General features: G+C 53.0%; 1 protein-coding gene across 17 annotated transcripts in view; it reads right to left on the reverse strand.

The window, feature by feature from the left end:
- Cacna1g (calcium voltage-gated channel subunit alpha1 G) overlaps positions 1-27,601 on the reverse strand; it is a 65,555-nt gene that overhangs the window by 13,166 nt on the left and 24,788 nt on the right. For 6 of the 17 annotated variants that reach the window (XM_021213141.2, XM_029545682.1, XM_029545681.1 and 3 more), the window contains exons 10-26: positions 21,824-21,975; positions 20,942-21,127; positions 20,736-20,850; positions 20,501-20,656; positions 17,497-17,565; positions 15,934-16,018; positions 15,657-15,853; positions 11,888-12,319; positions 10,897-10,997; positions 10,662-10,785; positions 8,902-8,970; positions 8,581-8,765; positions 7,547-7,673; positions 5,856-5,981; positions 4,872-4,961; positions 4,195-4,408; positions 2,104-2,157 (exon numbers count right to left, since the gene is read on the reverse strand). In XM_021213141.2, the coding sequence (XP_021068800.1) occupies positions 2,104-2,157; positions 4,195-4,408; positions 4,872-4,961; positions 5,856-5,981; positions 7,547-7,673; positions 8,581-8,765; positions 8,902-8,970; positions 10,662-10,785; positions 10,897-10,997; positions 11,888-12,319; positions 15,657-15,853; positions 15,934-16,018; positions 17,497-17,565; positions 20,501-20,656; positions 20,736-20,850; positions 20,942-21,127; positions 21,824-21,975 (2,482 nt within the window). The remainder of the gene's footprint in view (positions 1-2,103; positions 2,158-4,194; positions 4,409-4,871; positions 4,962-5,855; positions 5,982-7,546; positions 7,674-8,580; positions 8,766-8,901; positions 8,971-10,661; positions 10,786-10,896; positions 10,998-11,887; positions 12,320-15,656; positions 15,854-15,933; positions 16,019-17,496; positions 17,566-20,500; positions 20,657-20,735; positions 20,851-20,941; positions 21,128-21,823; positions 21,976-27,601) is intronic. The other 11 variants (XM_021213132.2, XM_021213143.2, XM_021213136.2 and 8 more) reach the window with 3 other exon arrangements.

Below are 27,601 nucleotides of genomic sequence, written 5' to 3' on the forward strand. Positions count from 1 at the left end.
GCTGGTCTTGCCACCTAGCAGTCCCAATCTCTCCCTTCAGACCTAAGCGTTTAGGCCCAGTGTCTCTCGCTAATCCAACTTTTCCCTTTTCATTTTCCCTGGCCTGGGTGACCCTCCTGCTGGCTACAGAAGGGTGGATGAAGACGTATTAGCAGGAAGTGGGGTTTACACATTTGACTCCTAGAAAACCCGGACGAGAGACTTGGCTGTCACCGTGGTAGGGAGACTAGCACACGGGTACCCCAGCATCTGGGAGTCTATTAGAAATTCAGGACCAAGACCCCCGTGGGAGACCTTTAGGGTGAGACCCAGGGTGTCCTGTCCCGTCTCCCATCTTACTCACAGTGAAGTCTGACAAGCTCTGGTGTAGACCTTGAAGAACCCCAGGCTCTGAGAGGAGGGGTACGAGAGATTTTGAGGACCACCTAGAGTCTGGGGACATTGTTACAACCTAAGAGGATAAATAGTATGTGTGCCAGCAGGAGCAGGCCAGGGTCCCTGGGGAAAAGTACAGAGTCAGATGGCCGGTGTGTGCTGAGGCGTAGGTATGATGTGCCTTGGTGGCTGTGCCTACATGTATGTGCTGACTAATGAGACAGTGCCCTGGGTGGAGGAGCCTCGGGGGGCCAGCTGCGTGTTTGGGTAGCGTTTAGGGGTAAAGGTGAGCATGCGTCTTCTTCAGTCTCCACTTGGATCTGTTTTCTGTCCAATACCTCAGAAAGGCTAAGCTGAAGACAACTTTTTCCCACCTTCCCCTCATCCCCGACCGAGTCCAAAATTTGGAAAACAGTTCGACACAGAGACACGGGGATCCTAGCAACGGAGACACAACCCAGCCAGAGACTCCTGAGACCCCAGAGAGATGTTACTCAAGGTCAAATACCATAGCTCAGGACCATGGCAATAGATGAGGATCTGTCAAGGCGCAGAGTGCCCCTTGAGGAGATCTCTGAGCCCTCACAGATCTGGCAGGCCACACCCCTGCCCCAGGATGGGACCTGCCTGAATTGGGCAGGGAGGAATGGTTCAGTCAGAGGTTCCCAGGCTGAACCCCCAAACCCTCCACATCGGAGAGAGCAGCTGTGTGGAAGACCTTTCATTCTTAGTACAATCGCTCAAGGCATAAAAGAAAGTATACACCTGCTCCTGTGAAGACCGCATAGACAAATGGCAACACAGTTTCCCTCCAGCCATCAGTTAGAGTCTGACCTTCTGCAGCTCAGAAGCACTGATCAGCAATTAAATGTGTCTTTGATTAGTTAAAAAAAAAAAAAGGGCAGCACAGCCCTTCCCCCACACACTGCCACTTCAAGTCTTCCAAACTGCAGGAGGAGGCCAGAAGGGGGGATCCTGGGATAAACAGCCTGGGAACCACCAGGTGGAGATGTCAGGGGGATGGGATGGGGTCCCACAGCCCTGCCATAGACTTTGGTCCTCCCAGTCTCCATCTGGGGAGCAGTAAAAGGGGACTAGGAGACAGAGTGAGGCAGGCACGGGGTGAGGGGCAGGCACAGGGAATTTTCCCCAAGACCCAGTTTTGGGAGGTAAGGACTCAACTTGTTCTCAAGCCTCTGGCTTTTGGGGGGAGAAGCTTGTAGCTAACTCAGTCTTTCAATTCCCAATTTCTGCTGTTCCACTGTTTGTAGTGATGATGTGGCCACTGTGATGACTTGACTATTAATGAGTTAGTTCAATTATTCATCGCTACATTGTTAAAACAAGTCCCCCCCCCCCTCATCCTTTCCCTTGGATCAAAGACTTCCCTTCAGACTAGAGAACGCAGAGAGATTTGCAGCTTAATCAAATGGTGAGGGACAGGGGACCAGGGAGGCGGTGCCAAGACAGCAGAAGCCCCTTTGTACAAGACCTGGGTCCTACAAGAACTGTTGAGCTGAGGGTCCAAGCCCACCTCACCTCCATCCAACTTATCATGGACCTATGGGCACTAGGGATGCGACGCAGACTCAACACTTCAGGCCCTACCTTCTTGGGGGCCCCAAGAACCCTCAGCCCTTCACCCCTAGAGGATAAAACCAATGAGCCATGGAGAGGGAGCAAAGAGCATGTCCCCACACGCATGAACCCACACCCCAGACGCAGTACCTGACGCAGCGCTGGCTGAGCTGCCGGAAGCAATTACATCGTCCAACATTAGATCTAAAAGAACGAAACACGACATTGGTCATTGACCGGACCAGGTGCGCTGGGCAGGGCCCCTCAGCAGCTCGCTCCCCCTCAGCTCCAACCCTCACTCTGCCTACACATGGGGAGTGCTGAGCATTAGCAGCTGGCTCTCAATGCCCAAGCCCAGACTCAGGGCACCCGAAGAAGAGAAATGTTTCAGCCAACTTGCCAGGGTCACAGGGGGTAGGAAGGTACTGGAAGGGGGACAGGCAGACGTATCAGAACAGATGTCCATTCCTACCCCTGCTGTGGCTTCAGCTGCACCTGAATAGCTACAGACCCCAGAAGAGGAGCCAGCTGGTCCGGCAGGGGCCACAGAGCCTCCTGCCAAAAAAATGCATGTGCATATGCCTTGTTGAGACAGCTCACTACAAGGGGTATGGGTGGGTGGAGCAGAAATGGGAGCGTGGCCCTGGGGACAGGCTACCTGCTCAGCTGTACAGTCTAAGAGAAGCCAAGACCAGACCCCAACCCAGAGCTGGGAAGAGGCAGAGTCTATGGAGGATAATGGGTGCTTGTGAGAGGCTGGGGAGCTGCACCTGCTCATGGCCACCTGGGGGCCAGAGTCCCCCTCCACATCCTCCTGGAGCAGCTCTGGCCCAGTCCCACTCTCATCCTGTCTGTGACTCCTCCGCACTCTCCCCATCCTCCAAGCACCTGCCACAGGCAAGTGGGAGATGCAGCCAAGGGAGAGACGGAGCCCCCCCCCCCAAACTCATTTGGTGGTACTCACATTTCCACACACCAAGGGGGAAACTCAGAGCATGGCCCACATCTGATCGGCGGGAGGCAGACGGTTTGTGAGGAGAGGAGGGAAAACCCACAGACCAAACAGGGAGAGACACAGGGAGACACACGGAGGCTTTGAAACCCACACAGACAGGCACGTGGAGGGACGTGGGCTGTGACTGAGAGAGGCGCAGAGATGACAGAGCACCAGATAGACAGGAACCCCCGAGTGAGCGAGGGAGCGGGAGCCAGGTGCACACACACCTGCACACATGCCAGAAACAAAACTGGGCTGCTCTCCTGTCCTCCCAGCTCTGTGGCTTCCCCATGTGTCTCAGCCTGTCCCTGGCAAAGCATGAAGGTGAGAGGCACAAAGCGGCACGCACTGTGTGCAAGAGATGCTGGGAGCACAGAGGACCCGGAGGGGTCTTGGGCCACAGAGTGATTTATTGAGCTTTCCTGAGAGTGTAAATCTTTCCAAAGGCCTTTCTTTGTTTGGGTTTTGGATTTTTGAGACGAGGGGGGGGGACAGGCGGGGGGTCTCACTGTTTAGCCCAAGCTGGCTTAAAACTCATTATGTAGTCCAGGCTAGCTTTAAACCTGCGATCCCACTGTTTCTGCTTTCTGAGAGCTCTGATCATATGCAGACTTGTGCTACCACACCTGTGGTTCTCATTCTCTCTCTCTCTCTCTCTCTCTCTCTCTCTCTCTCTCTCTCTCTCTCTCCCTTCTTTTCTTCTTCAACAAGAAAACCATCAACTGTCAGGGAGCCAGGTAGTTTTGTTGGAGAAAGGGAGTGGTCCTAGAGTTCAGTCTCAACTATTGCCTCTTTGTAGGTTCACCTGAGCCCTGGCTGAGCAGCTATGGCCTCTGAGCAAGTTATAGAGGTTGAAGTACAACCTGGGTTGATCTGAGTTAGCACCTAGGCTAATCCCTAGGTCACTGAACACACCAGTACTGGGAGGTGTGACGTCAGGTCAGGTTGTGTTCCCTCCTTCCAGGGATGCTGAGATGCCGAGTGTCAATTTCTACCTGGTATCCTCTGGGGAGTATGAGGTCGAGACCTAGGGAGCCTCCTGGGGGGGGGGGAAGCTCCTTCCCCATGGGGGCTAACCTGGTCTGCTTCATGCAGGCTCTAAAGGCAGACATGCTGTTGAGGAAAGGAGATGGGGGGGGGAGGGCAGGAGCACTTCTCCCAGCCCCGGGCCCCAGCTCCTAACCCCCTGCAGTCACAAGGCCATGGTCAAGCACGACCCAGAGAGAGGTGGAAGGACTACCGACCGGCCATCTGCTTCTCCTTACTCCTTCTCTTTTTCTCCAGCCTCTTTAGCCGCTTCTCCTCCCGGCGCCGCGCCTCCTCCTCCTCCTGGTGCTGCCTGCACTTATGGAAGTTCTCCACCACCACGCCCACAAACATGTTCAGGACGAAGAAGGCCACGATGAGGAGGAAGGAGATGAAGTAGAGCAGCATCCAAGGGTTGTGGTTCATGATGGGCTGGTGGGGGAGGAGCAGGAAGACCACGGGGGGGGGTGTGTGTCACATCATCCTGGTGGGGGACCGCCTAAGGTGCTGCCCCATCTCAGCTGCACTGGTATGAAATTAAACAGTCCCAGGGATCTGACAGGCAAGCAACTGGGATGGGCTGGGATGAGCTGGAATGAGCTGGCACCAGGCAAGAATGGCTATTCTCTGTCTAGAAGCTGTTTCTTTGTTCCGGCTGACTCCTGCCCTGAAGGAATGGGAGCCCAGTGTTCCCAGGCCCTCAGACTTTTCATGCCAGTTTTTAACTAACTGTTCGCCCGTCATTTGAAAAGAAAAAAGTCATTTTTAAAAACTTACTGCAGGCCTACAAATAATCTGCAGCATGTTATTCTGACCCATGCTTGCCTGGCTACACGTGGTAACCAGCCCAGGCTGAGTGACCTGAACCCAGACACGGCCCTTCTCACCACCTTACCTGCTGGTCCACGCCCACAGCATCCAGTCCGTCATACATGATGTCAACCCAACCATCCTTAGAGGCCAGCACAAACAGGGACATCAGAGCCTGGGGGTGGGGGTAGGGATGGGGGTGGGGGTGGGGATGGGTTAGGAGACGAGAGGAGATAACAGACTGTTTGAAACCCAGCATGTGTGGCCAAACTACCCACCACATTCTATCATCGGACCACCTCCTGACAACAACTTAGGGTCCCTACGCTAGGTCCCCAGGAAACACTCTGTCTCAGGACCCCATGGTTGGTCAGATTCTAGTAGGGATGACTAAATCTCTGATCTCATCTAGGGTGGGAAGGTCCTAAGGCCTAGGAGTCTAGAAACCAAAACAAGCCAGCAAGAACCAGCTACTTTTTTTTTTTTTTTTTTTTTTTTTTGCAGTAATAGGAATTGAAACCCTCAAGTCCCCATGAATGGTAGGCAAGGAAGAGCCCCAGTCTATATTGCTTCAGCTCAGCTTTTTCTGTCTCCACAGATCGAGAGGAAAAACATGAACCCTCACCATGTACGTAAATACATATTTCATGCATTATACATGTGCAAAGGAAACAGTAGCATGGACCTATTCTCCGGATGAGAAAGTGGAGGCCCCTGCAGCTCAGCTGCCCAACGTCACTGAACTGACAGTGATAGTGACAGTTCATATCCAAAGCAGCCTGCTCCCAACCTCACATGTGCTCTACTGTGTGGCACTGTGGCCCTGGGCCAGCACCCCCCCCCCCCCGCCTTCTGTGATCTTCCATCACTTCATCTTTAGAGAGCTACAGGCCTCTGTGGTCTGTTCACTGGGACATGTAGGTACACTAGCTCTGGGACACGGTGACCATGAGCCGACAGGAAGCCAGTCTCTATGGTTGCCCACCTCCAGCGGTCTTGGTCCATGTTACTCAGGATGGATGTGTGTTCCCACCTTTAAGCTCCTCCCCATCCCAAACCTGTCACTCACCTGGCCCAGGTTATCAAAGTTGTACTTGTGCCGGACCCACCGGTAACTGGCCTCGGCACAGTCGGATTTGTTGGTGATGTTCCTGGTGTCCTCACCCTGACACACGAAGAACTTCCCTTTGAAGAGCTGGGCACACACATGTGGGAGACAGAGAGTAAGCCCAGGGCTCCCAATTCCACCCAAGTCCAGGGATGGGGCACACCTTGGGTGTCTGGGATGCTTGCCTCTGGTGTCAGCCAGAAACCCTGACAGGAAGCTTCCCTATAGGTACCCTCTTCCTGTTCCCAGAGAGGAAGAACAAGGCGGAAGGAGGGAGTTGGCCACTCCTCTTCTACCAAGAACATAGTCAGTGAAGCTCCAGATTGGGGGGGGGGGCAGGGAGAGAAGTCCAAAGACATCACTGGAGAGCAGTGCTCCGTTAGCCCACCCGACTTCCTGGATCTGATGATGTGCTAGAGTGGGCTCCACAGTCCTCTAACAAGGAGCCTGAGTGGTTCCAATGGATGCTTCAAGGGCCACACCAAGCTAGGCATTTAACACTCATGGTAACTATGTGGCATATAGATTTTAAGCCCTGCGTTACAGAAAGGAAAACTGAGGCTCAGAGGCCGCTAATCACTTACTAAGGCCATAGATGGCAGAAAAGTTCTTAAATATGGGTCTGTCTAGAAAGTTTACTCTTGTTCCAGGATAGTCCATGACTGCTGGAGGTGGAAGAGAAGGGATCTGAAGGACAGGAGGATTGGGGACAGGGGTGAGGGAACCATTTAGGACAAACCTAAACCCACGGGACTGGATTCAACAATGGCTCACTCTCCCAAGCCAAGGGAGGTGGGGAAGGGGTGGGCACCAGGCCACATGTGGGATGGGGGTGGGGCAGAAGCTCTGCACAGCTTTGGCAAATGTAGCCTAGTCCTTGAGGCTAGAGAATTTCTAGGAAACCAGGGAACAGCCCCTCCCCAGGGCATAGTGGGCATTCTAGAAGCAGGAGGAGGAAGGCGGGAGAGAGTAGTAGCAGCCACCCAGGAGTTCCCACACTGCCCGGCAGCCAGTTGTCTACCCTGAAGCTGGAGTGGGGACACTAGAAGACCAAGATGGGCCTGAGGGGCTCCCCAGTCCCTGGAGATGTCTGCTGAACCCTGCAGGCTGCTGTGGCTCTTTTTCCTCCAAAGCCAAGTTCCTTCTCTGGGCCAGAAGCCAGGTTTCCCCGGCAGCCCCCACTTCCTGCCTTGTCTAGGGTCTGCACCCGCCTGCCTGCCAGCATTCTGTTAACCTGGCCCAGCTGTCTGGGCTCTGGATCCCCAGGCCTGGCACTCAGCCCACCCTGTTCGGACAGACAGAGAAGGGAGGAGATCCCAGAGCAAGCAGACGGAGATGTGTGATTTAAGTACACCCCGCGGTGTAGGGACAACAAGCTGCAGTTACCAGTGGACCTGAGGGGCCTGTGAAACTGGGGCCCTTAGCGAAGAGTCGCCCCCTCCCCACCCCCCCGAAAGGTTCCCAGTTTTCTGTAAAACACAGATCAGGCAAAAGGGTCTGAAGTCTAAACCCTGGAGGGAAAAGGGTCCTGTTTATTCTCATTTGGAACAACGGTGTCAGTGGCAAAGGTGAGAGAGACGACCAAGAGGAGAGAGGAGACCCCTGGGTCTTTCTCACACACCCCCAGCCACCACCACCACCCCCACACACACCTGCACCCCAAGAATTCCAAAAATGATGAAGAAGGCACAGCAGATGACCACAATGTTGCCGATGGGCTTGAGGGATGACATCAGAGTCTCTACCACCAGCTTCAGCCCTTGGGCACGGCTGATGACCCTGGAGAGCAGGCAGACATCAGACAGGCAGATGGTGAGCACTAAGACACGCCCATAGCCTTTGCCCGGCTAAACCCCTCCCCCACCACCTTAGCCTGCTGTCCTTCCACCCCAGGCTATGGAAAAGTCCCCTTTTCACAGAGCCCCCGTCCTCCCAGCTCGGCTCTGTGGTCTCCAGACTGGCACTTGCAGCTCTTCCATCTCCGCCTCCACTCTCAGGCTATCAAGTGTATTTTCCTGATCAGGCTTGGAGTGGAGAGGGCTCCACACAAGGGAGGCATCACCCAGGGACACAGTGTGACAGGGTGGGGGTGGTGACAACAGGGAGACAGTAGTAGGGGCATGCAGGGAGGAACCAGCAAGAAGGAGATGGATCATTACAGACCGAGAAACAGCTCTATTATTTTGGTATCATCCTCACTCGGGGAGAAATTCTGAGTTAGGAGGTTGGGACTGCCTGACTGGAGACCTGTCCCCTGCTAGGAGAAGTGTTATAGCAGTGGGTGATCCCCGAGGGGTGCAGAAGGTAAGGAAAGACAGTAGGAGAATGTGTCACTCACAGGGAAGGCAAGAACATCACCCTGAGGGGACTCTATGGGAGAGCTGCAGCTGCAGCTTGAGGCCACGAGGGCCCTATGAGCTGTTATACTGTGCTCCCAGCAGAGTTAGTCACAGCAGGGCTGAACGGGACAGCAGGCTCACACTGGAAAGGGATGTACGGAGCAGGCAGTGGCTGTGTAACTTGGAAGGAAATAACCAGGGGCAGGAGCTTCCATGTTGTCTGGAGTGGATCGCAGAATTGCCCTATGAGGTCATAGCCAGGAGGTAGGGTGCACAAGGGATTTTGTTCCCTTGTGGGGTGTGTGTGTGTGTGTGTGTGTGTGTGTGTGTGTGTGTGTGTGGCTCACCTGAGTGGACGTAGGGTCCGCAGCAGCCGCAGCACCCTCAGCATGCCGAGAATCTTGGTGCCACTGTCAGAGACCATGGACACCAGGATGTCGATGACGGAGATGAGCACCAGCAAGCCGTCCAGCACGTTCCAGCTGCTGCGCAGGTAGGCCTGCTCCCCAAAGCACCAGCCCAGCGCCACCACCTGGGGACCACCAGCACAGCGTCAGCGGCACTAGCCACTCTCCCCTCCTGGCAGTTCCCCAGCCCAGCCTGCCCCATCCCCCCCATCGGAGGTCAGTGCTCCCCCACCTCCAGCCCCACCCCCTCTAGTCCTTTACCTTCACTGTCATTTCAGCCAGGAAGACTGCCGTGAAGATGTAGTTGGAGAGGGTCAGGAAGATGCGCTCCTGAGAGAGAGAGAGAGAGAGAGAGAGAGAGAGAGAGAGAGAGAGAGAGAGAGATGGATGGTGGGAAGGAGGCCTATCCGCATGACCAGACCTGTTCTGCATGACGTCAAAACAGCTTCAGATATCTGACACAGAACAAGTTGTTGTTCCCTGCCCCTTCCCAGTCCCCCATTCACAGTGCCATCCATCTCAGGCCTCACTTGGAAAGTTTTGCCCCGTGCCCTCTTCCTTCCGTGCCCTCTTCTGTGTGTTGTAGAGGGGGCAGGTTGCTGTCTGAGCTCCCCCAGTTCCTTGATTTCTTTCTTGAAACTGGAGCAGGATTTAACTTGATCTCCAACCTGCCTGCGATTCCACTCAGCTTCCTTGCCTCCCTGCTGTGAGCCCCAGAAATGGTGCAGTAGGCAGGCTGAGGGACGTGGGGACAGACTGTGCCACCTTGGGTACCATCCTTATGCTGAGTGTTGGCGACCCAGTGCCCTGGTACTTTGCCAGCAGGTATTGAACATGTGTGGGGGGGGGAGGGGAGAAGGAGCGTGGAGGGACAAAGTGGGGGACAGAGAACCTGAGTGGAAAGGTAGAGAGACGATGTCAGGGTGGGTAGGGTGGACAGCAGGTCGTCATAGGGGCAACCAGCCCAGGAAGGAGGTCCCCAGCGCTGCCTCTCACCCACCCACCAAGTCTTGGTAGGTAGGCCTCTCCAATTGTCAGGCTTTCTCCAACTTCTCTTGGCCTGTCTGGAACCCACTCTAATGGAAAACGGAAGCCCCAGGCCCCCTGAAATCCAAATAATAATGGAGAAAGCAAAGAGGGGGGACCTCTGACACCTCCAAGCAATTGGTACAGAGTGCCAAGAGGGGAAACAGGGCCACCCCCCGCCATCCGTCTAGAATCTGAATTGTTATCAGTAGGAGGGGCTCTGATGTCAGGCTGGGAGAGACAGTACCTAGAATCAGTTGGGTCCGTCCAAAGAACTGAGGCCCTTGGGAAAAAAAAAAAAATCTAATACTAAATAATAATATCTAATTCTAAAACCTTTGGCCGATGTTGTCCTCATACTGAAAGATTCACAGCCAAGCAGAAGTGACCAACGTACCTCCTAAACTCCTGGGGCCCCCCTAAAGCCTAGTCGTTTGTGACTTGGTAGGATCTCAAGGAGCAAAGAGCGGTCCCTCCACCCAGTTCTGCATTACCCTTGGTACATACATTAATGCATGAGTGTGTATGCGTGTGCGTGTGCGTGAGAGAGAGAGAGAGACAGAGCGACAGAGACAGAGACAGAGACAGACCCTGGCAATGTACCAGTCACAGTGACACTGAGACTCCTGGCCAGATGCAGGGAAAAACAGTACTGCCCAGCCCCCACACAGGATCAATCTTAGGTGTCACCTCGTCTCAGAAAGGCTCAGAAGAATATATACGTAGCTACAAGGGTAATGGAGTACCCAGCTAGCCTGTTCTGTCAGTACAAGGGGGGGCTGAGGCAGGAGAGGACACAGACGGCATCTTAGAGATGAGGCAGGGGCAAGGACTGGGGTCCAGAAGACCTAAGGGAGCTCTGGTTTGTCCCTTTGCCTTGTCTGTGACATGTGACTGGAGACAGTTTGAGCCTTCTCACCTCCTTTGCTTGACCTGAGTGCTAACCCAGGAGGAACCTGGCACTCAACAGAAGTGTTTATATGCTGGTGACTCACAGCGCTGTGGGGGTCGATTTTGGGGCGCTCCATGGCGATGGTGATACAGTTGAGGAAGATGATGACGAGGACCACATGGTCAAACATCTTGTGGGTGATGATCCGGTGACACAGGAGACGAAACCTGCCCCGGGGATAGAGGTAAAGGCTGGGCAGGAGAGGCTCCGGCAGACTCCCCCTGCTCCCTTGCACTAGGACCCCATTGCCAGCATGCCCAGACGGCACCCTAACAGACCTTGACTGGGGAGGGAAGATATAGGCAGACCAGGAATCTCGCTCTCGGCAACAGGCAGGCAGCCGGGCTCGGACCCAGGCTCGTAAGCGGTCCCCTTTGCTCTATGAAAGGAACACTGCTGCCATTAGTGAACCAGCCCCCCTCCGCCTCCCCCCCCCCCCCCGAGCCATCAAAGTCTGTTTCTTCGCAAGCTCAGGACCAGCCCTCTGCCCTCTCCCTTTACCTTTAAAGTCACCTCTTGGCTCCCTACACACCAACCCCCCCAGCATCTCCCCTCCTTCATCTCCACCCTCCTGCCCTGCATCCCCAGCCTCTTGTCTCTACCCTCCTCTGTGTTTTTCCCATCCAGCCTCCAGCCCAGCTCCCGGCCTTTCTTCCCTTCTCTCCCTGCTGGGTTTGGAAACTGCATCAATAATCAAACATTGTACTCATCACAGCTGTCTGTTCAGATACACCTGGGCAGAGGAGATGGGGGGACCCTGAGCCTGTGCTAACCCTGCATCCTGTGTCCCAGTCCTTGTGCTCATCTTCAGGACAAAAGGGGGTGGTGGAGGAGGTGGGGGAGGAGTAAGTGGCTGAGGACATGCTGTAAGTCAAGGCTGGTGATGAGGTTCAGATGAGAAAGGGGGACGGGAGGGGAGGGGAGACATCATTTTAGAAAGATGAGTGATGGGTCTTCCTGAGTCACAGGGGGAGGGCCATGAAAGATTCATACACATCTGCCTGAAACCATTCATATCCACCAAGGACAGTGGAGCACAGCCCAGGACACACCAGGGCTTGAGGCTCTACAGGGTGGCAGAGAGAGAGAGAGAGAGAGAGAGAGAGAGAGAGAGAGAGAGAGAGAATAAGGCAGGCTGCTCACAGGACAGCTAACAGGATGGACATCCCTTGAGACAACTCCCTTATACTGCTGCCTGGCCAAGGCTGCCCTCTCTCCTCTGAAGGAAGATCCGGGGTGAGGGGTCACAGGGCCCCATGGGAATCTTACCAGGTTGCCCTCATCATCGCCATCATCCCCATCCAGCGGGGGGTCATCCGTCCCCAGGGTGCGGGCCAAACGCCCTGAAGTCGACTTGCCATTACAGTCTTGGTGTTCAGAGGCGGAGCTCCGACCGCTGGCTGTGCGGTGCAGCCCGGGCACCTGCAGGGTGTCAGGCAGGTCAAAGGAACTCTTGGCCTCGCGTTCCAAGGAACCCCTGTGACGATGACCATTGCCGGCGGGGCTGGCCCGGTCCTCTTCTGAACTCTCTTCCTCATCTTGGCTCTCCTGACCCTCTCCGGACAGCAGGGACCTCCGCTCCCCGCTCGGGCTCCGACGCTTCAGGCTGGGGGCCCGGCCCAGGCTGTTCCGGCTGGAGCGCCTGCTGGTCCAGCTGCTTGCTGCGCTCCAGGGACTGTGTGGGGAGCTTCGGGCACTTGGCTGCAGGGTGAGCAGAGGAGAAATGATCTCAGCAGAGGCTGCAAGGGCCGTCACCTCTCGTGTGTGTGTGCCCCTATCCTGTGAGCCTCCCTGGAATCGACACTGGGAGAAGAGACATTCACTGGCGGTGTCTGGAACCCAGTGCCTCAGTTCGGATCGGGCTTCAGTCTTCTGAACTGTGAGGCCAGAGGCCAGTTACTAAGTGCCTCTGAGCCTCCATTTTCTCATCCCTAAAGCAGATTCAGCAATAGCGTTTGTTCTTCACTTCGCCGGTGAGATAAGTCTTGTTATCACTGACAGGCAATATAAAATAACAAGAAGAAAGAACTCAACCTAATAGCAAGAAAGCCAGTGGTTCTCAACCTGTGGGTTTCGACCCTTTCAGGGGTCGAATGACCCTTTCACAAGGGTCTCCTGAAACCCTAAGAAAACACAGATATTTACATTATGACTCATAACAGTAGCAGGAATATGCTTATGAAGTATCAATGAGAATAATTTTATGCTTGAGTCACCACAACATGAGCTGAATGAGGAAGGCTGAGACACTGAAAGCAGGGCGTGGTGGTGTTAGCCTGTGATCCCAGCACTTTGGAGGGAAGCAGAGGCAGGCAGCTAGCCTAGGAACTTCCATGATTCGCCTGTTTCTGCCTCCCATCTCACCACAGGAGTCCTGGGATATTACAGACAAATGCTCTCATGCCCAGTCATAGGTGTGTCACGGGTTCAAAGTCAGGTCCTCACATTTGTGCAGCGAGTGCTTTGCCTACCGAGCCATCTCCAAACCTCCGAAATACAACTTAAACAGTAAGTACTTCACACCTGTTGGAGTAACCATTGTCCGAGTCAATGCGGAGAAAAGGGAACGTGTGCACGCTGTGAATATAAATTAGTACAACTACCACGGAAAACTGTATGGAGGATATTCAGAAAAATCTAAAAATAGAATGACTGTCTAATCCAGCAACTCTACTACTAGGTATCCAGACGAGGCTTGGAATCCGTATGCAGAAGAAGCAGATGTACTCTCACACTCATTGCATCGCTGTGCACAATAGCAAAGTATCCAGCAACCAAACGGATTGTAAAAATGGGGTTACGCAGATGGCTTCGTGGCTAAGAGCATGCAATACTTTTTTAAAGAACCCTAGCTCAGTTCTCAGCATTGGGTGGATCACAACTGCCTGTAACTTGGGTTCCAGGGGGGATATTACATGTTCTTCTGACCTCTTAAGGGCACTGTTCTCTCTCTCTCTCTCTCTCTCTCTCTCTCTCTCTCTCTCTCTCTCTCTCTCCCCCTCTCCTCTTTCTTATTACATCTCTCTCTTGCTCTCTCACAGTCTCTGTCTCTCTTCTCTCTCTGTGTCTCTCTCACACATGTCTGCACACACACACATGCATATATTTATAAGTAAAAATAGGAATGAATTTTTTAAAGAAATAGAACACATGGAACATACACACAGCATTCAGCCTTTAAAAGGAGGAAGACCAGGAGATGGCTCAGTGATAAAATCCTTGCCACACAGATATGAAGGCCTGAATTCAGATATCCAGCACCCATGTACAAAAAGCCAGGTATGGTTGTGCATACCTGTAACTCTAGCACTGAGGTCAGGGGTGGAGACAAACATATCCCCCAAGCTTGCTGACAAGCCAGTCTAGACCATCAATAAGCCCCAATTTCAGCCAGAGGCCCTGTCTCAAAAGATAAGGTGGTGAACAATAAAGAAAGGCATCCAACACTGACTTCTGGCCTACACACACACACACACACACACACACACACACACACACACACACACACAAATACAAATAGTAAAAAATGGAAAAAAAGGAAATCCTGTCACTGCCAACAACATGAGTGACCTTGAAGAATGAGTGGCCTTGAAGAAAAGGAGACTAAATAAAATAAGCCAGGCAAAGAGAAACGGCGTCCCCCACGACAATTTAGATTCTAGAAGGACTGGGTGAATAGAAGAGCTGAATTGTGGCTCATGGAGTTTGGGCTTGGGAGGCTGGGAATGGGGAGCTATCGATCCAAGGGTACAAAATGTCAATCAGAGCACAGGAACACACCTATGGTCACATGGTGGTGACAGCCGGCAATGACCTAACAGTGGTGGGAGTGGGTTTTTTGTTTGTTTGTTTGGTTGGTTGGTTTTGGGGGGATTTTTGTTGTTCTTGTTGTTAGTTAGTTAGTTCATTAGTTTTTGTTTGTTTGTTTTGTTTTTTCAAGACAGAGTTTTCTCTGTGTAGCCCTGGCTGTCCTGGAACTCTGTAGACCAGGCTGGCCTTGAACTCAGAGATCCGCCTGCCTCTGCCTCCCTGAATGCTGGGATTAAAGGTGTGCGCTACCACCACCCCACCTAATGTGTTTTTTGATGCAAACAGAGTAGACTTTAAATGTTATGACATAAAAAAGTACATGAGGTGCTATATGCGTTAATTAACTTAATAACGTCATTCCATATTTGCACTCATTAAATACCACATTCTACTACATAAATGTACGCAATGATTTGGTCGCTAAAAGCAAAGTCTTAGCCAGTTGATGTGGTAGTGGTGGTGATGGTGGTGCACAACTTTAATCCCAGCACTCTGGAGGCAGAGGCAGGTCAAGCCCTGTGACTTCAAGGCCAACCTGGCCTACATAATGAGTTCCAGATGGCTAGAGTGACATAGTGAGACTCTGTCTCAGAAAACCAAAATACACAAAGCCTTGGCTCAAGGATCTCTTATCCCAGGACTCTGGGAGACTAGGGCAGGAGGATCATGTGTCCAAAACCAGCATGGGCTACGCACGCACGCACGTAGTGAGACTCTTTCGAAATGCTAAATAAAATAGTAACAAGTAAAAATACAGATTAGAAATAAACAGGACCGAAAGGACTTTGCAAGCACAGGCTGACGCCAGTCTCCTACAGGAGGAGCTGCCTCTATCATTTCAGTCATCTGAGACTGAGGTCCTCATTTCTAAAATGGACGCAATGATGGTTCCTCTCGCACAGGAGTGGGGCAGTAAAGATCAGTTACATTCACCATACCTGGAGCAGAATCTAGCGTCTGATTAAATATAGAGGAGAAATGTGTACCCCACCCTTGCTCTGCAGAAAAGGGTCCTGAAAGGCTAAGTCCTGCTCAAGGTCACAAGAGAACAGTACAGGCTGGTTTAGAGTGATGCTTTTTTTTTTTTTTTTTAATCTCCATGGCTAAGGCTTTCTGTCACATATCTGCTCCATCCAGCACTGACTCCTTGGACCTGCCTGTCGTCAGCCCCTCATCCTGCTGTCCTGCTAATCTCCCACCAACGGGGCAGTGGCACGCATTCCCTTACCGGTGATTTCATCTCATGATGGGCAGCTCCAGGCTCAGCGGACCCACTGCTACTGGTGCGGCGAGAGCCAGAGCCCAATGCTTCCCCCACACCTGTGCTGGAGCTCTTGGGCAGTGACATTGGTGTAGCAGCTGTGTGGATGATGAGAGGCGGCAAAAGGCTCTTTCGTAGTTCCGCGTGTTCTCCCAAGGCCACCACTGCAAGAGGAGAAGGTATTCTGATTTCATCCTGGCTGGTCCAAAGGCCAGAGGCTGCACCCCTCAGGACCACTACTCACGGGCCAAGCGCTTCTTCCTGTCCCCATCACCATCCACACTGGGCGAAAAGAAATCAGGCTCTGACTCAGACTTGGTGGCATCTCCCTAGGGTCAGGGAACAGTGGACCATTAGGACCCTGGCCGGGTAGGTGTCGTCAGCATGGGCCGAGGCTCGCTCTCTTCACATGAACATACCACACACAGACCACAAGAACCAGCAACCACAATACGAGGCATGCACGGGGACAGGCCAGACCACCCAGGCTGGGGGCCTGGGGCTTCCCATGGCTGATGCCTCTACTTCCCACCAGCCAAACCTTAGGAGAGGCCATGGAGAACCCAAGCCCACGGCACAAGCAGCCTGGCTGGACTGGCACCAAGACTGGCTCAGGAGAGAAGGGGTGGCTGGAGGGGTTGAGACCAGGGTGAGGTGGCCACTACAGCCCCAATTCTAAAACCCTACGCAAGGTCCTTTCCCTTCTCCTCAGGTTGTCCATCCCTGAACTTCAAACCTATGGATCTGTGAAGGAAACAGGAAGATCCAAGCCACAGCAACTTAGCACAAAGATGTCACTTTAATCCCCTGACCTCTGACCTCCACCTTCCCCAAGCCGCAGCACCTTCCTGGCCCCGTTTCTATTTTTCTCTCTCTTGTCTCTGGGATAGATTTTTTCTTTTTTTTTTTACTTCCTTCTTAGCAGGTCAGTAGGTTTCCCAGTAATTATACACTTCTCCTTAAGAAGTTATTAAAAAAATACTTGATTGCTACTTTTGATAAGGGCATAAATATTGGATAATTGGCATCTCAGGGGATCGCTTTCATTAACTCAGTTTACATCCCCTAACGAGGTCTTTAATTATCAAGTAGGATCTCCAGGGGACTTCTAGGGATGCATAGCACTATGGGGTCCCATGGGAAGCCTGGCTTCGCCCCAAATTCTAGTGTCAGTGCAGGAAACAACAGAGGACAGGTTTGGGATGAGGGGCCAAAAAGAGGGACATCCTCTGAGATGGCTGGTGGGGTTTAATTCGAGGACCGGTGGTCAGACACTCAGAAGTGCACTTAAAAAATCTTGGTTACATTACGGCAAGGAATATACACCATCCTTACATCCTCCAAGGACTTGTACTGAGCTGAGGTGTCTGTGGGGGTCTCCGGTGGGGGCTCAGGGCAAGGAGCGAAGGGCAAAGAGTGAAGGAGCATGTTCTACGAGGCCGTGTGTTTCAGACTCCAACGGGACCCAGATGCAGGCAGGCACACATGCGGTGCCCACATACATGTGCACATAGAGGATTCTAAGTCCCTTCCTTCTCTAGCCCATCCACAGGCCTGGCAGAGATGGGAATGTGCCCTCTGTGGGTTGATGTGGGCAGAGGCAAAGGAGCTCCTCCCTTCCATGTCCTTAAGTGGGGGGGGGGGAAGGGACTTAAAATCAAAGCAAATCTCACGACACCAATGACCACCAAGGCGGACCACAGGTTGCACAACAGCTGAGCATGAACACAGGAACACAGAGACACAGGGGCAGCATGGAGGGGGGCACTGGGCACAGGGGCATGCCGACTCGTGATCGCATACCTACCCCCTGGGAGTTGACAGGCAGCTGAATACAGCTTAACTGTCCACTCGTATCTTCCCGTTTGCCGATTTCCTACAGGGAGAGGGGGAGGTAGGGGAAGGCTGCTCTTCACAGGCTCTCACGCCTTCAAAGATCAGCAATGTCCCAAGAAGATCAAGAATAGGAAATGAGAGACACGGGGTGGGGAGAGTGGGACAGGACAGCCTTCCAGAATTCAGCCTCAGGCCCCCAGGCCCGAATGAATCTGAAGGGTGAAAGCGAAGGCCACAAAGATGAGAGCAGGTCAGGGGGGATGGAGTCGTCCAGTTGTCCTTGTAAGAGTGGTCTCTGTGTTTCTCTGTGGAACTAGGAATCACAACCAGGGCCTTGACTGTGCCAGGCAAGTGTCCTACCATTGAATTCCATCCACAGCCCTTGCCTTTTGGAGACAGGGTCTCACTCCATGGCTCAGACTAGAATGGAATGCATGATCCTCTTGCCTCTGCCCTCTTAGCACTGGGGTTATAGGCGCCACCATACCCAGCCTTAAACCGCTTATGGCCAGAGCTCACTTCTTGCAGGGTGGAAGATGCCTGTAATGATGCCATCTTCCAGGGCAGGCACCTGAGGTCAGAGAAGTTAACGCCACTGCCCCACACGGTGCAGAGTCAGAGACCGTGGGCTGTGCCCTACTTCTCCAGCTGAAAACATACCTCCCTTCTCTCTCTGCTCTGAGGCATTTGTGTGGGAATGGGCAGCAAGGGTAAGGGATGGTAGAGAGGAGAGCAAGGAGAAGTGGATAAAGGTGGGCACAGGGCCTTGATGAGGAATGAAGTCACGCCTTGTCATCAATTCTAATTCTCTCAGCCCAAGTCCTTTCCAGTCAGAGTGGATGCATAGGCCCAGAGTCAGATGCGATGTGACAAGCAACAGTGGGAGCGCGGCCATGATGTTGTTTAGTATCAATTAATGGCTACACACAGGTCCTGCTGCTTCCTCATCTAATTAAGTGCATGGATGACAAATATACAGGAATTCAGGGCACTACCCCCTGGGAATCAGGAAATCAGCAGCCAGGCAGGTTCTGACCCGAAACCACCCCCTACCCACTCTGGTTGGGGCCAGCAGGAGAGCAATCCCTTGAGGTCTCCTGCTAGAGTCCCTCAACACGGGACGGCTACTTCTTCCACTGAGGTGGGTCGTTCATAGAAACAAAACAGTATTTCAGGCCATCACAACCCCCAAACCAGACCTTGGGGTTTACTGAAACCCCACAGTGGTAAGGACAGGTGGCTAATGACACCCCACATGGGACAGTGGAGCTGGTCCAACCCCTCAGGAGCACAGCTTCAGCCCACCCACGGAGGAGGTCTAACCTCAAAATCCTTTCTCTATGGCACACCATACCTAAAGCAATCTAGTCCTTGAGGGCACCAGGCCCTGGGTGACACTCTCCAGCAAGGACACTTACACTATAAAGGGTTAGGTGGGAAGGGATCTCCTGTGAGGTCCTTGTCAATCCTTCCCATGCTGGGAAAGCTCTCAGGCCCCCAGCAGGGCCAGGGTGACCAGGCCAGACATAAGGGCCTGGCAGCTCTGTTCCCACACTCAGACATTGCTGCTGCCTAGCAACCAGGCCAGCTCGGCGGCACTCAATTTAACAAGGTGTTTGTGAAAGCCGGTTAATGGGGAAGGGGCTACCCACACTGGACACCCCTAGGTCCACCATGGATAGAGAAGAGGTTATAGGCTCAGGAGCTTTCTGCTTCCCTCGGGAACTTAGTTATTGTTTATTTTTGCCTGAGAGTAAACTCGGCTGCCACCAATTGCCTTTGGGAGGGGCTGAAGAGACCCCCATCCCCACTCAACCCTCACTTCAGCAGGCAGCTAGCAACTAAGTGCCAATCATGAGGCTCTTGGGGAAATCCTCTGGTACCTCTTAACTCTTGGGTCCAAGGAAAAACCTCAAAAAGGTGTCCTATTGTAAGGTGAGTGCCAATACCCCTCTGCCACTGAGAGAGTCCCACCCATCCCTAAAGCCTCCCCAGGCTGCTGTGGCTGCCAGCCAGCAGGGAGGAACTGTGATAATGGATAACTATACAATTAAAATGGAAGCTGAGAAAGGCCAGTGCGGGGCAGATTCTTCTGCAGCCACTAGTGCCCAACAGCCCCCCTCCCCCCCTCAGCCCAACCCGGCCCAGGGGGAACAACCCTCCCTTGCAAGGCTGGGAAAGAGTCGGAAAATAGATTTTTGTTTTTCCACCGTGTGCTGGGTATTTATAGACAAGGCCGCAGCGGGAGTTTCCATCCGGGTCACCCAGCGAGAACTGGACCAAGAGCTTCTCTGGGCCCAACCTGGTGCATTTCTAGGTTGGGTCAACCTGCCCTGTTTTGAGGTGCCGGGATGACGGGAGCTTGGGTGGGAAGACAGGCAGAGTCGAAGGAGAAGGAGGTAGGATTTGGGGACAGAAAGTGTGCCCTGGCACAGCCGGGGCAGGATCAATGTAAATCAATATTAATTGATGACGCTGCCTGTGACGGAGGTGATGGAGTCTGGGCTGGAAATAGGATTCTCATCTCTGCCATGCTTGCAGCTAATTGGGCTCATTTCTCACCCTGGGCAGCTCAGCCCTGCCTGGGGCCCTGGTGGCATCTTCATCGGCTCAGCCTGCTCTCAGATGACTTGTACACAAACCTCCCACACCCCTCAGCCCAGATGGGTCCTCCCCAGATGTCCCATAAAAACCCATGCTCTAGGGTCCAGCTACATAGGTCCTCAAATTTGGCTTGTCTTTCTGGGAAAGGGCCCAGCTGACTGAACGAGAATCTTATAAGCTGCCAACTTATAACCCACACAGCTTTCTCACCCGATGACGGGTTTCATGAGACGGAGCACCTCCCACCCCAGGCCCATCCTGGCTTCGTCCAATGGTTACTGCCTACAAGAGCTTTCAGGCCTCATAGTCAGCAGCAGGAAGAAGAAGCAGGCATCCCTCAGTAGGGTGAGATAGACAGGGCAGGGGGTTACCTCTGCCTGGAAGCCCTCCACGAGAATGGCGACAAGCAGGTTAAAGAGCACGTAGTTGCCAAAAGTCATGAGGGCGATGAAGTAAAGAGCAGCCCAAGATGACGTGGAGGCCATGCCGTTGTAGAGGACTTTATTCCAGTCTTCCTGAGTCAGAATCTGCGGGCAGGGGACAGGAGTCAGGACTTGACTGGACACCCAACTTCCCCGACTCACCCCTGCCCTGTGACCCTCAAACCTGAAAGACAGTGACAATGGCCCAGAGCAGGGAGTCAAAATTCTTCCGGTCTGGCAATGTGTCCCCATCCCGTTCAGATGCGAACTTGCAACCAAAGAGATGCATGCCCAGGATGCTGGAGACACAGGGAGTCGCAGACAGGGTCAGGGTGGGTCCTGGGATCCCGCCCATAGCCCCGCCCCACTCCTGGCCAGCCGCCTGCTCACCTGAAGATGAAGATGAAGAGCATGAGCAGCATGCAGAAGGTGGCCACGTTGTCCATGGTCTTCATGAGCACCACGAGCTGCCGCTGCAGTGCCGGCAGGAAGCGAACTAGCTTCAGCACCCGCATCAGGCGGAAGGTCCGCAGCACCGACAGGCCACCTCCCTGCTGGCCCACAATCTCCCACACACTGTGGGAGGCAGGCAGCCTGAGTCCCTGCACCCATTATCCCTGACTTCCCTTTCTGAGGACCCATTGGTGACACCTGAGACACAGATGCCCTGCCCTGCCCAGCCCAGCTCGGAGAAGTGTCATGCACAGCTCTTCTGACTTCAAAGGGGCTGAAAATCCCGGTGACCGGTGAACGACAGCTCCAGCTCCCTTGACCCTCCACTCCCCGGCAGAGATCATCATGTCCTGGCAGCAGGCAGCCCTCTCCCTAAATCCTGCCATAGCTAGAGCATCAAGTTATAGAATATTTGCTTTGTTCTCTTCTAATGAAATCTAAAGCCAATTCCAGAAACCAATAAAGGAGTTCTGGCCCTGGGCCGGGGTGGGGTGGGGGGGATGGAATTCTTTCCAGGTCGTGGAAACCCTAAAGTAAGTTGCTGGGCGTCTGAGTCAGTTTCTGAGCACTTTGCAAGAGGGGGAAACCGTCTGTACCTCTTCCATCGACTCTACTTGAGAGCCAGCTCTCCAGCCCTCATCTACCCCAGGCCTGGGTAGGGTTGAGGACAAGAGATAGATACAGGGAAAGCAAACAGAAAAGGGGCCCAGGCTCTAGGAGAGCAAGGTGAGGCCCAGCGAGAAGATAAAGCCATGTCTCTCACTCAAAGCGATCCCTGCCAGCCCTCTTTCAGACAGAAGCAGGAAGGGACAGTCATACCTGATGACCACAATGACGCCATCAAAGATGTTGTAGGGATTCTTAATGTAGCCGAAGGGACCGTAGACGAGCAACTTCAGCAGCATCTCCAAGGCGAAGAGGCTGGTGAAGACGATGTTGCTGATTTCCAGGGCGTTGGTGAGCTCCTCGGGCTAAAGGGTAACCGGGTATGTAGCAGCAGACTCTACCCCCAAGCCTTACTCACATCCCAGACATCCTGAACATGGGGTCCCGGGGAGAGGAGGTACAGAAATGGCAACCTCAGGGAGTTATCTAGGAAGGAAGGCCCTTGAAGGCAGCTATCCTGGGAAAGGGACACACAGACCCCAAGGCTGGATCTCAGGTCCTAAGAAGATGGATTTCTTTAGGGGCGGCTGTGTAAATTCTGCTGTCTCTCATTGGAGGTATAAGACTTTCCAGTCCCTGTACTGAGGCCCAGGCCACCAAGGTAACGCTAAATGACATCAGAGGGCTATAGCCAAGGCTTAACACGCACACCCAGCCCTGTAGCTCCACATAGCCATACAGATTGCTCCACAGCTACTCCATGCGTCTGACAGCCCGTTTCAAACGTCAGAGGCTATGCATGTTTCCTCGCAGACATACTGCAAGTGAGCGCACTGCTGGGCACATATGTGTTAATAAGCAGGAGGGCGAGCCCCAGAGTGAGGATGTATCTGCAGCTTGTGCCTGATGGTATCTGAACTAATTCTCAGCCCGTCCTGTCACTCTGCCATTCCGTGACCTTCAGTAAGATTCCCATCTTCTCTGGCCAACTGTAAAACACCGGAGGTAATTCCTTTTATGTTCCTAACCAAGGTCTGGGATGGGAGCAGGGATGCATCCTAGCGAGGCCCTCGGAAGAACAGATGACAAAAGCCATCTCATCTGTCTGTTCCAGCTCACTAGTCTCCTCCCTCCAGTACAAAGTGCCTGCTGTATGCCTAGCAATGTACCAGGCATTGAAAGAGCTGCAGAAACACACCTCCCAAGAGCCCTGTGTCTAGCTAGAAACAAGTTGTATACTCACTAAACAGTGAATAACCACAAGGGACCTTAGAACCTGCCTTGGTGCCAAAATAAATGATCCAGACAGAAAATGTGGAAGTTCAGGGCAAGAAGATGGGGGGGTGGGGGTGGGGGCGATGCCAAGAAAGGCTGGAGAGAGAGAGAGCACTTGTAATGACCTCTGAAGGGTGAGTGGGTCTCCCAGGAGAGCCCTGGGGAGGGAGGGATGGATAAGAAAGAGGAGCTATGACTCTGGCTGGGGGAGAAGGGAGAGGCGTGTCCTGGCTGAGGGCTGGAGTGCAGGTCGGGATGTGACTAGTTCAGTGGAGTCACTGCCCACCTGACAGGTGGACTACAACCTGGAAGCCCAAGGTGCATAGTAGCTGCCCACGACGCTGAGTTAAACGAAACAGCCAAATGAGGCTCTTGTTCCATCAGACAGACACCTCCTCCTGTTTACCCAGATGACTCGTCTGGCTGTCCAAGCGTGGAGCCAGGTCCTGGGAGCAACCAAATGTATCCTAATGGCCCCGATCTGTGTGACCAGGCGGGGGTGTGGGGTGGGAAGCAGGGAGGTTAGAGAGCTGGAAGGAAAGGGTCTCTCCCTAGTGGGCTGGGACACTGTGGTTGGGGTGGGAGGATCACAGTAAATACACTCTCTGCTCTCCATGGGGTTCTTCCTAAAGGCAGGTCTGGCTAAGCAGCTATTGGGGGAACTCTTTCGGCCCTCCACTGCTCCGGCAGATCTCTTAAGCAAGTATTTGATTCACAAGCTCCGAATGGAGGCACAAGAGGATGCTACTACCAGATCCAGTTAATAGGGCCACGCTGAGACAGGACCTTTAGCCCCTCCAGTATTGGCACAGTGCAGAAAGCAGGGAAAAGGCCCTTGTAAGTGCAGATAAAGCCCAGGGCTCAGACCTCCTCTGACCTTACTGTGCACTCCAAAATCCAGTTACCAAGGAGTCATTGTCAGTGAGCCTGCCCCACTTACACAGCTCCCTTACCCAGCCTTCCACCCTGGGCTCTGAACACTCGGCTACTGTGCCGCATAGGTCGCTGGCTCTTGGTAGGCTTCTCCTGCCATCCACCTAAAAACCTTCCTCTGCCTATGCTACAGAAAAAGCTAAGAGATAGTAGGAATGTGCTCTAAGACAGAGGGCAGGAAGAACCAGAAAAGGAGCCCAATTTCACATCACGGCAACCCCAATAACCCTAAGCAACGAGGATCGAGATCAAAGCCACGGAGACAGTAAGGGACCCGTGAATCCAGACATCTGATGGACAGAGCACGTGACACACCTCCTAGAGACTCCTGGACCTGTGTGTCAACATAAGCCGACATGAAAGCAACACGAGGTGCACTTACAATGGGTGAATTTTACATCACAGCCAGTATACAAATTGGGTGTCCCCAATCAAAAACCCCAAATCCAAAACCTGCAACTTCCTGAGTAGCAATGTGATGCCCAGAGTGGACATTCCTGCCTGACCAATGTGATAGGTCATAGTCAGAACAAGTGTACTAGCTAGGCATGGTGGTATATGCCTTCAACCCCAGCAGAGGCAGAGGCAGAGGCAGAGTCAGAGGGGCAGAGGGGCAGAGGGGCAGAGGGGCAGAGGGGCAGAGGGGCAGAGGGGCAGAGGGGCAGAGGGGCAGAGAGGCAGAGAGGCAGAGGCAGGTAGATTCGAGGCCAGCCTACTCTACATAGTCTGTTTCAGGCTAGCCAGGGCAAAACCCCTGTTACAAAAACAAAACCACAAAATGAGACAAACCCAAAGCACATATTACATAATTTCTAAACCAGGCAGTGTGTGTAAGGAGTATATATGAACCATCAATGAACCCTGCCTAAAGTATCTTATTAGGTACATAGAAATACTCCCAAATCTAAAACATTTCTGCTCTCAACCATTTTAAGTGAATATAAGACAATTCAATCTGTATTTCAAACAATAAAGATAATTCAGTTTGTAGTACTAAGAATCTAAATGCACAAATCTTTTGTAAGCAGCTGAAAGCAAAGTACCTTTCAAGAGTTTTTCTGAGAACTACCAAAAAAAAAAAAAATGGGGGGAGGTGTCCCTATGTAGCCCACGTTAGCCTTGAACTGACAAACCTGGTCCACCATGCCCTACTAGCACCACATCACTGATATGGATTTGCACCAACAGTGGTCCCTAACGGAACAGCTACTGTGTGTACAAAGGTTTCATTCAGCTGGAAGTAATCCTCGGAGCTCTAGTCAATCTGCATAGGCAATAGCCTAGGGGCACATTCAAACGTAGCTTATCAGTACATAGCAAAGGGCTCAGGGAGAAGGCCTGTGCAGGGAACTCCTGGAGGGCTGTACCATTGATCTTCACCAGAGGGAGAGGCAGAAAAGGCTGAAGACCCCACTCCACTCTGCCCAGCAGCTTTGGAGAAGCTAGGGTGCCTGGTACAGGGAGACTGTGGACTAAGCACTTGTCTCAGCCTTGCCGCTCTCCTGCACACACATAGGGGATAGGCCTCTGCTTCTTCCAGAACCCAATATTCCATCCCCCGGTGATCCGTGGAAGAAGAGGAAGAAGGGAGGAGGACAAGGAGGAGGAAGAAGGGGAAGAGGAGGAAGAGGAGGAGGGGGAGGAGGAGAAAGAGAAGGGGGAGGAAAAGGAGGAAATGAAGAATTAGAAGAAGAGGAGGAGGAAGATGAGGGGGAGGAGGAGGAGGAGGAGGAAGAGGAAGAGGAAGAGGAAGAAGAAGAAGAAGAAGAAGAAGAAGAAGAAGAAGAAGAAGAAGAAGAAGAAGAAGAAGAAGAAGAAGAAGAAGACAACGACAAAGAAGATTAAGATGAAGATGAAGCAACAACTTCTTTTTCTTTTTCTCTCAAGAAAGCTAGATCTGTCCAAGTTACTAAATTAGAGGCTGGGAATGTTTTGCCAACATAGGACAACACAGGGTCACAATCTTAGTAACAAGGTTGCCCCAGGGACTGCAGCCGCAATTCTGACCACTCAAACGGGCAGAGGTGGAGGCTTGTTTCTCCTATAACCCAGCACTGTGCCAGTGGACTACAGACCTCCCAGAGTTCATTTCTTCTCTACTCAAAACCTCTCTAATCAACCTTTGTTCAACCAAACAAGGGGTGGAGGGACAGAAGGTGGCCTGGAGAAACTGAGGCTTGGAGACATGTGGGAACTTGATGGAGGGTACATGGCTTCTTTGGAGAAGGCTTTGGTACACTTCTTGCCATACCACTCCTGCTACACTCTGAGAGAAGGCCCACACAGAATACACACAGCCCCTGTGGCAGGGTCCCACATTCCAGACACATACCCCCATTGACTTCCTGGCTTCAAATCCCGCCAAATCTCAGGTCTCTGGCTAGGTACTCACTGCCATTCCTAGATGTTGGGGCCCAGTAGATATGTGTGAGGGCCTTTGCCTGTGAGGCCCAGGCCTCTGCTCGGTGTTGATGCTGGCTGTAGTCCTTCCTTCCTCATCTCCTAACCTGCCCTCCTCTTGACCATCACTTTGTAGCAACTATAACCCTAGGTCAGCTGCTTGCTACTATAACATCTCCCTTGACTGTGCTTTAAGTGCCCTCTGTGGACAGAACACTCTTGATACAAAAGTGGGACTCAACCCGAAGACAGTACGCCTGCCGACTCTGAGTCTGTCTACCTATGTGACCTTGGGCACGTCCCTCAGCAGCTTAGACCTCCTGGGACCTCTTGTGTTAGACAGAAAGCTACCCCCTTGTGATGAGATGACTCTACAGAACCAGTGAGTTCAAGCCCGTGAAGACTCGAAGCTCAGGACCAGGCTCAGGTGGCCCTGTGGGTGCAGACAGCTCTTAGAATGAGACAGGGCAGACCATCTGCAAGCTACATCTCAGCGGGAGAAAAAGCTAGGATCAACATGAAGGTTCAAGCCAGCTTTAGACAATGGGCCAGCGCAGGCAGGAGCACTGGGGAACAGTAGCCATGGAAAACAGCAGTAGCACAAGGGGCAGAGGAAGGAGTGTGTGTGTGTGTGTGTGTGTGTTTGTTTGGGTGGGTGTGGGGGATCACACTCAAGACCCCAAACCTAGTGAGTGAGATGACAAAGGATGAGGTTGTGAGACCCCCGGGGAGAGTGGCCTCCAGCCACAACCCAAACTGGACCAGCCTTGGCCCACAACACTGCCATTGATGCTTCTGAAGGGAGGGAGATGTGCAGGGCTGTGTATTAAGGAGATTAATCTGGCTGCAGGGGTGGCGGCATGCAGATGGCTTGGAGGGGAGATGAAGACCAATTAAGAGATACTGCAGCTGTCCCGGCAGGAGGCCGAGGAGCCGGTTCTGACAGACAGTGATGTGCTTTTCCCAGGGAAAGGTGGAGAAGCCAGAGCTAGAGCTAAGAGGAGGCTGGGTTGAGCCACTCCAGGCTTCCTGTGTCTCATGCCCATCTCCTCAGCCCCTGGCAGCTCCACCAATCCTAAAAGATTCCGCTCAGCAATCTGGACTCTTCAGCTAACCTCAACCCTCCTAGACCAGGAGCTGGGGTCTAGTCAGGGCTGCAGGAATGGATGAGGTTGCCTGAGTTAGGAGATGGCAAGTACTCTGGAGGGTGTGAGAAGCCAGGGAGACAGGAGAGTGGCAAGGAATTCTTGAGCAATCTCACAGGCCGAATACAGATTACAGCTTTGCCCCTCCCTTCTCAGCCTCTCTGGCAGCACCTCTCTGCACCCCTCACCCCAGCGCCCTCACTATACTTCCCCTATGCCCCTTAACTATGGAGCCAGC

This window comes from Mus pahari, chromosome 14, assembly GCF_900095145.1.
Source record: "Mus pahari chromosome 14, PAHARI_EIJ_v1.1, whole genome shotgun sequence".
NCBI lineage: Eukaryota > Metazoa > Chordata > Mammalia > Rodentia > Muridae > Mus > Mus pahari.